The 12,978-nt window shown below is 35.0% G+C and overlaps 1 protein-coding gene across 1 annotated transcript in view; it reads right to left on the minus strand.

Annotated features, from left to right (window-relative positions):
- Awh (LIM/homeobox protein arrowhead) overlaps positions 1 to 12,978 on the minus strand; it is a 39,219-nt gene that overhangs the window by 4,475 nt on the left and 21,766 nt on the right. Inside the window, exon 2 of the mRNA XM_090117433.1 lies at positions 11,177 to 11,358. Within this exon, the coding sequence (XP_089973559.1) occupies positions 11,177 to 11,358 (182 nt within the window). The remainder of the gene's footprint in view (positions 1 to 11,176; positions 11,359 to 12,978) is intronic.

The following is a 12,978-nucleotide window of genomic DNA, read 5'->3' on the forward strand; positions in this document are numbered from 1 at the left end:
TTACAGACGCCGGTGGTGGTTGAAAGAGATCTTTCGATCAATAAATTAAAAATATGTCATTAGTTGAACTATTCGTGAATATAATTTAATTGTTTTTCCTAGAATACGTATAAACAATATATTTGTATAATTGACGGATGACAATTACTACGAAACAGGCGAAGCAAACGGGAGCGCACGACTTGTGAATCGAATAAAAACATTATATCTAATAATTTTATATCCAGTGCATTGTAAATTTACGATTACAACTTACAAGTAACATAGAACAAATCCATTACCCGATAGTAGCGTACACAGCACACAGCATATCAAAACACGGTCGTTGCTATTTAACAGCGTAAAAAGTTCAACACTTGTAGCAAAAAGTTATCGAGGTACGAATCAATGTCCAAACCTAAGGCTGTAAAGGGCGAAACACTAAACTATAGTGCTAATAAAACGTAATAAGGTGCTACTATTACATGCGTATGCGTATTGCGCCACAAGGTGTAGTGTTTCTACTGATTAATGACATTGTTCTGCCGTCCGACCTATAAATAAACGACATTAATATTTATAGCTCCTGCAAAGGATCCCGCCGGAACTATTTAATTACACGTATTTATCTCTATATTGACATGCTAAACGTTTTTATTTTACAATTAATTCCTTGAATCTATATTAGAACTTGCCGTCTGCTAAACGCTAGCGACTATGCTAGCGACCTTGCCGCGCTTCCTGTGAAAGCTATTCAATATAAAATGCTATTTTTGTATTTTCAATTTTATGAGGAAACCACTGATTTCATCTTCTTCTTTTTCTCTTTTTTAAATGTTACTTGCCGTACCATAAAATTGAAATTGAATTCCCATATTGTGTAGTTTGTTGCAGTTTAGAGTTAATGTTTAGTCTTTTAATGCAAAGATTTTTATTATCAAGGTCTAAATTACTGTAGCTGTATAGGGAAAATATTTAAAATTGTTAAATATTGGTAGATATTAATATGAAGTAATACTTTGTAATGTTGCTTTTTCGTGGAAATACGCTCTACATATTTTTGCTATTTAGAAAACGAAACTATTTCAACTAAATTAGCACCGGTTTCAAAACAATACGGATGTAGGATATTATATAGTTTATTTGAAAACTTTATATCCTATAGTATATTTTTATATATTTTAAAATTATATACATATTTATTATTCCCTGCGTTTGATGAATCAAAGTGAAACAAACACGATGCGGATAAGAGACATTAAGGGACCTCAGATATCAAACATTTCATTAAGAAATATTTGACAACGGAATGGAACCCTCGCATGCAGATTTCCGCACTCAGAGAGGCCGGTGAGTGCAGACTGCAGAGTGCACTTTGAGAGCGCGTCTCGTGACGCGGCTGAAGTCGCTCTACACTTGTTATCGCCTCATTACCATTTCGCGAAGCTTAATATTTAATTAATTAAATAAACGCGTTCAACACTCCATTACGACAGTATCATATCGGCCGTTCCGAAACTTTTTGCTCTCAGAAGCTGCCCGCTATCGGCCCGATATGAACGACTTATTTTTATCGCCTCCGCTTTTATACAAACAAAACACAGCAACACACACAAGAACAAACGTAAATAACTCAGCCTTACTTGATGCAATTTATGCCTAATCTTAAGAATTAATTCGAAAAAACCGTAGCGGTGCGCACTGCGCTCGATACACCATACCGTGACATAATAATTGTTATTTTTGTTATGACTCAACGATTATTACTTGTTTTCAAACATTTCTTCATATCAAATTCAGCGTTTTTATGCTGTTGTGTTTTATGGTACAAGGAAATGTAATGTTACTTGGACTTGAAGATTCGTGTGCCTAAATTCCATTTTTATTTTTTCATCTTCTTTTTTATGTCACACTAATTAAAATTGAATTATCTATACGATAATAAATATTCACTTATATTATTAAATGATAAACGAATTAACAACAATATGTAAATGCTATAAATAAATGGCATTTTATTGGTAGGTATTGTTTATTGTTGTTTAAACAAATTAATTAAATAAGTAATACATTTAACGGTACGTACAATTAATATATAAAGATAACTTTAATTAGTCGTTTGAGTCTCAATATTAACTCATTCAACAATTCCTAAAAAAAATACGGACACCTTTTTAAAATACTGATAAAAGAGGGTGAAATGTCCTCAAATCCATAGAGTATAGAGTATAGACGAACACAAGACGGATGGGTGTAATCCACAAGCAGATAGACTATAATACGACGAGTCCATAGTAGGATGGGAGACGCAAATTGCGTAGAGCCCGTTTATTAATTGGCCATACATTATCGGCGTTATCCATAACGATGTTTCACGAGTACATTTGCATTTCAAAAAGTGTTGGCGGACGCTCCGCGCTACCGTTATCATGCTTATTAACATTTTGTCGCCGGCAATATCAATTAAAGGTCTCGCATAGTAATTAACACAGTGACAGATTAACAAGTTTTTACACTCTGCCGTAATGAAGACGTCTCTTAGACGTGACTACTGGTGGTCTAGCGCCGCCCCACTGGCCACTTCTAATGGAGATTGTATGATTTTTAAGATAACATTGTTTAATAGATGCTTTGGGTGAAAAATAAAAAGAGTATATAATGTCGTTGTCCTGCTGAATAAATGTATATTTTATTATTGAGGGAACTAGACCCTTGTCAAGATCTACTTAGATGTTTTATTATTTATACTCTATTATTTTATGTATTTATGGTTGGGTTGAGAATGGTAAATTGTTAAAGTTTATGATAACTTTTGTGCGAATACATATTGCATGATGCGTACCGAAATAATTAATATCTATATATTTTAGAGTTTATTTAAATATTTTAGCTTTATTTGCTGACCGTACCAGTTTTTCGAAAAGCTGTATATCTATTGTTTTGATCAAGAAGTATAACATGAGAATGCGTGTAGGCGAAGTGATCGCATGTGCTATCGCATTGCGCACTGCAACGGACGGACGCAAAAAGTGCAATCACAGCTCGTAGATGTGTGTAGCAATTATTAGAAAATAATTATGACTTTGTTTACTTTGTTATTCTCTCGCGCGAGCTCTACAACACAATAACGTGTGAATCCTCATACATCCTGCTCGTTATTGTAACAGATATTTGCGTGGCTGTCTAAACGCTCTGAACTCTATAAATAAATGATATATAAACGCGGTAACTGCCTCTTTTTTACGCGTCGATCCGAAATAACCTTTGTATTTGTTGAACGATAACGTCGCTCGCTCAGTGTGAGACGACTGCAGTTTATAAGCTTTAGACAGGACGGTATTATAATTTATTTCATTAAAAAACTGCATCAATTTTCTTTTAATACTTAGTCTTTTTTTAATTTTAATTAATTAATTTTTAATATCGAGCCGTATACTTACAAAATTCTCCCCTGTTTAATTTTGGGCCTTTTTTGGGCTAATTCCTGGTCAACACACCGTTCAGACTGTAAAATTCTTATCTCGTATCAAACAAAATAACTATTAATAAATATATTTGTCAATATTTTTTTTGTCACAAATTTTATTTTAATAATTCAACATTCCAATATGCTTTAGAATTCCGTGAGTCACACGAGGACAGAGTACGCGCGACTCAAAGGCAACAGGTGCGTGAGAATCAGTCCCATAAAAAAGAATCTATGTCCCGATCGGTTATTGAAAAATCTCAGCTCGAGTGTGGCACAACAAAGCGATGACGGCAATGCCGGTAAAAAATACCCAACCGTGACTTGCAACACTGGACTTTTCATTTGTCATTTATTTTGATTGTGATAAGTCGACGTGGAACGATATATTTCAATCGGATGGATATGTGAGGAATGGCGGGACCACCTGGACTCCGAAAGGGTTGGCTGTGGACGGTGGTAGGTATTTGTGAAACTAGGTTATAGACTATAGGTAAAGAAGATAGTAGTTAGTACCCTCAAGATAGTAGTACTTATTGTTCTAGCATTGTAAATCCCGTGTCCCTTTCGTCGACACATTTTAAATTTGATGAACTGATCGAATATAACTTTTAATGTATGGTATATCAAACTCAGAAGCCCTATATAAGATTTTACATTAACGGTGCTGACCGCCGAATAAAGAGTAACATTTGATCTTCATACATCCATGATCCCATAAATCGGTTAAATATCGTCATGTTGTGTTTCGTGCTACACTATTATGAAGGTAAACACTCGGTAATAACTGTTATATACTTAAATTTATTATACGGTAGAAATTAAATAGAATCAGAAATCAGGGTCTGAAGGGAAATAGTATCACAATTTTATAGCAATACTATACGTGTTGTAGCTACATCTTTGGTTTCAGTAACAATTACCTACCATTATTATAATTTCAACTATTCTTTATAAAAGTACATTAATGCTTAACTTATAATGATGTGTTTGTTAAACTATTTACTTCTTTACAAAACATTATTTCAATAGCTAATATATTAGGTATACCTAGTGGAATACATATTTTGTACCCTGACAAGGGCCTGATATTAAAACACGACCGAATATGACACAAAATGCCACGAAGTTTCAATTTATTACTTCAATGCATTATTTATATTCGCACTGCCTTTAGAATACAATAATGGCATATTACACTAATCAATTCTATGTAATATCGTTTAGAAACTGCTTTCCAAATGAGTAAATAAATTATTGCTAATAATTTCCATTACGAATTTTAAAAAATCCTCAAAACATGGAAATATAAACGTTTGATAAAATAATTATTTGGTAAAATACTGCATGTCTCAATGTGTGCTACAGAATCAGAGAGGACTATCGTTTCACAAGGAACACATAAATCCTTTGACTTTAGAGTAGTCCTTTTTTTAAATAACATTTTTTGGATACTCTCTATGTATTTTCCATTTTTCTGAAGCCTTACAATTCCTTGGATGGTGTGATTGCGTTCTTTTATTGTTGAAGATAGTTTAACGATTTAAAACTACGCAATACCATCTTAAACACCAAACTGAACTGTTAGTAAACGTCTGTTTATCGCAATATTTGTTTAAGAGGTTTTCGGTTCTCTTTAAAGCGCTCTGCTGTAGCGAGCGTGGCGAAGCGGCCGCAACAGAGCGGCGGCGGGCGGAGTGGCGGAGTGGCGAGAGCCGTTGGCTGCAATCAGCGGGTCACGAGGTGTCACTGCTTGACGGGTGACATCGAGTGTCCAATATTCAAACTATTTTTACACCACGTAATTGCGTATTGAATATTGATACTGTCAGATTCCATTAGTCGGTTCGATTCGCTTTGTAGTTCTCCGTAGCTGTGTTTTTTGTAAACGTAGGTATATTATGTTGTAAATGTTTATTTATTTGTATATTTAGAGAATTTAAATTGACTTTTTCGGCATTTGCCTAACGGGTTATTTTATAATTGGAATATATTTTGTTTTAACAATTTTGTACTCGTTAGTCATTTTAATGTTATTTGCTGTAGCTTGTGTTCGTTATTAAATTAAATAGGTAAGTGATAGCAGAATTTGTATTCTACGTTGTAATAATAGCGCGAAAAAGTAAGTAAGTAATATTCACTAAAGGTAAATTATTTTAAGAATTACAATAATTAAATAATTGTCGTTATAAAAGGAAGACGCCGATAAAATAGCTCACCTAACACAATGGTTAACGAAGGAAGACAGTACACTAATTCAAATAAGTAACACTACAACAGCCGTTTTTGAAATTAATTAAAAGCAATGTAAACCTGCAATAATATTCCATATAATTAACAATAAAATACTGCATATCCTGAATGTTGCCATAGTAAGGGATCGTTAAAATCGAACGCGTCACCGTTAAATAATGTTTATGTTGGCAACACAACGAGCGGTATTGCCAGTAAATCGAAGTTGCCGCCGGCGACCACCTTAATTGCTATTGTTGATGTATCATATGTTTATTGTTTATTTAACGCACCTTTTTGTCAGGTAGCCGGCCTTTTGTTTTAGCAGGATGTTCCTGACACCAGCGCAGTATCTTTGGGATTTGTATCATATTAACGACTATTGTGTTTTTCAATTCTGATATTCTTAAACTATTATAAGGTACTCAGGTGTATAACTACTTTAGCATTCATGTTATTCTTACTATGGAAATCGATTTTGTTCTTTTCTACCCTAATAAGAGCCTTCAAGTTGATATGATTAAGTAGGCTTACACCAAGTTATCTCGAATTCGGCGCTGCCGTATTTATAAAGCACAACCGGTAAACGAAGATGTCAATGAAAATAACCAATCCGATCATTAAAAATGTAACTACATCACGGCACGGATTAAAAAAAATGATAAAGTGCGTTCAAAAAACCTCGTGAGTTGATTAGGTTTGAGATCAAGGGCGATTTATCAAGAACGGGGCTTATTATAATTGGAACATCAGTAAAACTGACGCTTTCATTACGGGACACAGGAGCCCCGTCCCGTGTCACGCGATGTTCGCCCACACCGTCGCCGCAAATGCGCGCGCCGTGTTCTATGTAAATGCACCATGTCCTCCGACTTTAATTAATCTATAGTCGAATAAATAAACCCGACTTAATCGATTCACCCTGAATATTAAACAATGCATGATATGCCGATCCAACCGTCTTATTGGGATATACTTGACTTGGATATTGGACAGTGGATGAATCGATCATAACTCTATTCTAAAAACAATTTAAAATGATTATTATCAATAGTATCATTTAAAAAAAATCAAGTTATTTATGTTTAAATCATACAAGTAGGTAATGCTCTAAAAGAAAAATTCAATCCCATAAAGCACGCCTGTAAAATGTGTCTAAAATAGTATTTCTGGAGCCAAGCAAAAGCATGGGCAAGCGACATTTTGTTATCTACTTAACGGAACTTGCTCAACTAAATCACGTTCAAATATTCAAGTGCTTACAGAATATAAATAACAGCTAAGCGTATGTCGTTTGCTGAAAATTTAAAGCTTTTGCCAACCGCTAACTTTAACATTTGAAACCGTAAGCTTACAAATCGATATAAATAGCCAGATATAAATATACTGGACCAGATATTGGAACCCACTAAAATTCTCCACAACAATAGCCAATAGTGGAAAGTAATTAAAGCGAGGATATAAAGCTATCAGGTTAGAACTGTCGGTGCGCTGGCGGCGATGTTGGTTTCGGTAAAACAAATGCGCATAATATTCCAATGAATCTCTGCTATCTAAAACAAATAACTTAAATCATGTCCAGTGAGCGCTGAATGGATACCTATTAAAATGTGGGGAGGGAAAGCAATCAAGCAGACAAGATTTATTTCTCGCGCCCGAGGCGAACGCTCCGACGAGCTCCGAGTTCCGACGCACCAGATTGTCAACTCGCCGTTTATTTTTAAGGCATTTGTATGAACAAACAGATTTCACTTACTAGTTATATGTATATAACTATATAGCTAGGAGGGAGTAATTTTTAAGAGGCTAAAGTTACTGGTATAAATGCATATTATTATTTTATGTTTGTTTGCAAGTATCCTTCAATGCTGACCATTGCGGACTGAAATTAAAGTAAAAGGGTATGTTGTTAGTTTGGAGACAGGGGTATACGGGGCCCCCGCGCCAAGGGGGCCCCCAACGTGCGCTTTTGTGAGAAATCTTTACCCTTCCTAAGGGTCCCCAAACAAATTTTTATACGGGGCCCCGTCAAGGCACGCTACGCTTCTGTTTGGAGATGATATAAAGTAATTTGGAAATATTTACAATGAAAATATAGATCCAATAGAGATGAGTCTAGAAAATCTCAATAGTAGATTGAACATGATTTTATTTTACTTTATCTACTCCTGTTTAAAAAAAACCGTGAATATATACAGTTGATTTCCATAAAAAATATGTTAAAATTTGGAAATATAGCAAACTTATTAATTTTGAACTTTTTCCTTATATTCGATGCTATCGAAAAATTTTAGCAACCTACTTATTGTTGCTTCACTTGAATGATTCACTATTAAACTTTGCTGGTTTTATTGACTCTAGTTGAAGAATAAAAATCTTAAAAGCTACTCTCATTTATACGCTACAAACCTCTTAACAATTGACGACGTTTGCATATTCCACTGATGGTTAATTTAAAATAAGTCATAAATAATTATCAGAACGAGTTGTTTGCCAATATTATGTAATATTTAATTAAATTTAATTAGTCTAGAAGCAACTGTACATTTACAACCGACTCCGAGAAATATAGCGTTTGATTTACAGTTACAGCACTTCTACTAATAACGGCTAAGTTATTACTGAATAATGCAATTAATTTTTAAACGTATATTGTGTTTGGCAAAAAAAAGTATTAGTCACTCTCCGCTTATATTATTGAACAGTTTCATTTAGTAATCGACGCTTACTACTAAAACTATTTATAACATGATAAGTGAGAATGTAATAACGACAATCCATCTTCTCAGCAACGATGTCAATTTTTATCGACTCACAAATTAGTGAAGCTCGTATGCTACAGTGTGGCTACATGGTGGCTACATATGTAACGCGGCCCATTTGTTTAAGCGTCAAAACTCGTGTGAACTCAAATTTATTTTGGCTCACACTTTACACTTACTTTGTCATCGAGTTTATCATAATTTAAACGTTTCATGTGTAATGATCGGAGATGGATATAAAATTAATTATATACATTCAATAAAATGAGGAAGGTGTTACTTGAGATGAAATTTCGTAATAGGTGTTAATCTTAATGTCAAAAGTTTGGAATTATTTAGCAGATTCATTTAAGTATTTTGAATACATAATTGTCATTTTATGTTTTATTTTATACAGAATAATAATATGGACTTTTTTAAGGCATTGGTGTTAATTAGTTAATATTTTTTTTAAGAAGTTATACAAATTAAATGTTTTTTATTAGATGAACCATAGTCATTTACAGTTACTTCTGTTAGCTTTACGTTATTCGCTACACAAGCTATATATGTAGCACATAAATAAATAAAAATATAAATAACAGCTTATCAAGAGTTCTTTGGGTCTGTTGTGTATGATCTTGATTAAAATTCATTATTTACTATCGCACCTGCACGTTGTTTAGCAAAATCTACATTAATGTTAGGTCGGTTCATACATCACATATTATAAATGTATCAAGAGTACGTTTTCCTTTTTAAAAATAATATCGAGCTTAAGTATTTTAATTTAGTTACTTCTAGGGTTTTAAATTAAAAAAAAGAGCAACTATGGAGTTTCTTGCCGATTATTCTCCGTAGATACTGCTTTCCGAATCGGTGGTAAATGTTAAAAATATGTACCTATGACGTTTCAAAATTGCTTCTAGAAGAAGTCTAATTGAATAAATAAATGGTTGAGTTTGAGTTTGAGTTTGAAATATAACTATTTTCTACTCATTCTAAGTAGGTACCTACGTCTATGTATTGAAGAAATGTGTATTTTTTCCTCGTTTTATAAAATTTATTTATTCATAATTGTGTTTTGAATTGCTACAGCTCGTATATTATAGGTAATCATAATACAGGTACATATATTATATAGATTTTTGAAATACTGAAGCTTTTTTTCTCCAAAAATGATTGTACACGAGCCGAAGCCTCCATCCCTCGACATGTTAGATTTGCGTTGTGATGAAATTGATAAAGAACACCGCTGATAGTGCAGTATCATGGCCACACAGCGCGGGTCAGGGGTCGCCTGCCTCCACGCATACCAGCGGCAACCCGGCCGAGTGCCGGAGTCCCCGCGCGCCAGCACCGTCCTCGCGCGACCGTACCTCCTCAACTCGGCCGGGTAACGGATGACTCGAGGAATCGATGACTACGAACATTTCTAATACGTGAGGTTAATTGGACGCAGGCTCTGTATTGTGAAGGAATTAATGGGACTGATCCGACTGTTTGATGTACGAATTCTTCGACTATGGTTGTGGAATTTAACTTTTAATTGTTCCGAATGATGTTTATTATATGTACCTACAGTTATTCTTGGAAGCTTATTAGAATTGACGTAATTATTTCACGTTGCGAACAAATGAAACGTAAATAAGGACATGAGAATGATCACAGTATAGCAATTAAACTTTCTTTTTTGTTACGGTGTAATATGGAACGGTAGTAACTAAGAAAAGATTTTGCCAATGTTTTATTGTATAGAAGCAGGTATACAATTACTCTTGGAGGCACGTGGGCTGCGTAGGTACGTGGTATTTTGTGTCCATTTTTTGTTGATTTTTCAGGTTTTTTAGAAAAATAATCAACTCGTTTAGTTTTGTCAACATATACCTATTTGTCCCTATAAAGACCACTTAGTAGACTTAAATATCGAAATATTCGCCGCAAATTCAGCAAATAGATAACATCGGGCCTAATCCCGTTGCTACGGAAGTGTGCACTGTACAGTGTACAGTGTACTGCACAATAATAAGGCACTGTAGTGTACTGCAGATAATCAGCGACACAACGCCTGGCCTAACTGCACTAACTGTGCTACTTATATCTGATAATGAGAGCCAAAGCTTAATAGAATGAAATCGTTTATTCAAATGTGATGCTTAGGTGGAAATGACGTTTCGTGTTGGGATATTTCTTGTACTATGTAGGGATTTGTGAAGGTAGTTACCTAATATCTGTATTGCATGCAAAAAATATCTTAATACCTGTGATGGAAGCTCCACTTGAAATTATTTGTTTTAATGTCAACTGAATAAATACTTCTAGTCATGAATTTTTATGCAGTTTTGGCGATAATTACGTAGACGTGACATTTTGTAAAATTAGAGAAATGATTGATATCTTATAAATGTCGCTCCAAATATCAAGCAATTATTCATTATAATTAATTAATGCTAACGTCATATTTCAATAATTATTTTTAAATCATGTTATAAGTATTCATTTATTCAGACAACGATCCAATTAATATGATGTAGAGCAATAATATTAATAAAGATGTCTGAAGAAAAAACCTTGTTTTGTTAAGGCGCTACATTGTTACAATTTCAATTACTTACGTATTTATAAGGTAGGCTTAACTAAATGGTGAAATTCCACAAGAATTCGTTGACACAAATTATCTAACAAAAATTAAAGCCAAATAAGAAAATTGTCACAGATATTGATAAGATATCTGTTAGCATGTAAGTAGAGCACTCACTTGGCATAGTCCTGCTTGCAGTAGACCTGTCTGTCGCGCAGGAAGCAGGAGGGGTGGCGGTCGAGTTGCACGGCGCACACGCAGCAGCGCAGGCAGGCCGTGTGCCACGCGCCGCCGCCCACCTCCAGCAGGAACCGGTCTGCGATCGGCTCGCCGCACGCGCAGCACGTGCGGTGCTCCGTCTGGAAACACCCTTATGTTAGATCGTGGAACTAGAAACCTAGATAGTTCTGGCAAGGCTCTGGGCGGGTTAGAAGAATCTAGGTGAAGGTAGGTAAATAGTGAATGAGGTAGGTGGAATTTTGGCAGCATTAGGCAATTTTATCATTAAACAAACTTTTTTATTCAAAATATAAAAGACTAAAATTTTCCATCCTACTTAATTAAAATCGTAGGTGAATAAAGTCTCTCTAAACTTTAACTTAAACTTAACTTAACTTAACTTAAACAACATGCACTTGAATTTCAAAATTGATACCGCATTTTATTTAGTAGTCAATGACGCTCGAAACATCAGCTTTCATATTTATGCTGCGTATCTCAAATTAAATTCCAAAAGGACTAAACGTCTCAATCGAAAGGACAACATTTTAAAGCCGGCCCAGGCGCGGTGAGCACGTATGAAAACAAACCGTCTCCGTGTCCGTCATCCAAAGTGACACTCATCTCATTACGCCTCCGTCACAATAAGAGATCCCGCTCCTAAATGCAATTACATTCGTAAATCGCGAATAACACGCGGGAATTGGTTAAACAATACGCGGCCACATGTCGTCCGAGCCTAGTCGCGAGGGAAGGGTGCGTCCGTAATCTAATAGAGCCGTTGCATAAATACCCCGCCCTAGCTTAGGTGCGCGGTAATCAAACGCGGGATAAATTTAGTTAAATATTTGCAACGCAACTCAAATAAAATTTAGTCGCACGAGCGAACAGGACGCAGCGTAATTGCGTTACGGCTTCCAATGCTGTATGATTTTAAATTTGATTATTTGCTATTCGTTTTTGTTAGAACTGCATACGAGATTTGATATAGCGATGTGTGTGATCGAAATATGCAACGTAGTTTGCAAACTCAGTTCAACGAAACAATGCAAAAACTGCTAGAAACTAAAGCAAATTTGTCATTCTTAAAAGAACGAGAGAAAAGAATCTATTGCCGAAACGACTAATTTTATACCACCATAACAAGCGATATACTTAGGTATAGTTAAACATACATTAATTATCCTATTATCCTTGAAAATATTCTGATAAAGTTTCACCTGGTCAACCAACTCGAGCGTGATATCTCAGTATTTTCGGATATCCTCGTGAAAGCAAAGTTCATTGACTTCAATAATTGCTTAATTTCCTCAATGCCAAGTTTATGTACAATTAAATTTCAAACGAAATTGATAATAATTGGTTTGATTAGGTACTCTATTCAATCTAGTTCTAGAAAATCATTTTGAGGATATTTCACATTATGCATAATATTTGTGACTCTTCTTTTGAAAATTTTGATGCAATGAAGGACATTAAGTATTTAACTCTATAAATATCACGCATGCTATTAAATCATTTGCTTTCCCATTTTGCCACAAAAGCTAACACAATAGGATGTTTATTGGCTCGCAACAACAAACAAATTCGGAAACAGCATGTTATGGCAACTCCATAAATATTTCCGAACGACACCGCGGACTTCATCAGGCCTTCCACGGCGGCTGCAGCCGGCGACACAATAACAAACAATGGGGAGCTCCACTGACGTTTAGCGACGCTCCGGCACCCCAAAACAAATCCATTGCAATAAAAGTTGG

Source organism: Colias eurytheme, chromosome 1 (genome assembly GCF_061535395.1).
Source record: "Colias eurytheme isolate Ceu_HAF_F1 chromosome 1, ilColEury1 Martin Lab GWU primary, whole genome shotgun sequence".
NCBI classification, from domain to species: Eukaryota; Metazoa; Arthropoda; class Insecta; order Lepidoptera; family Pieridae; genus Colias; species Colias eurytheme.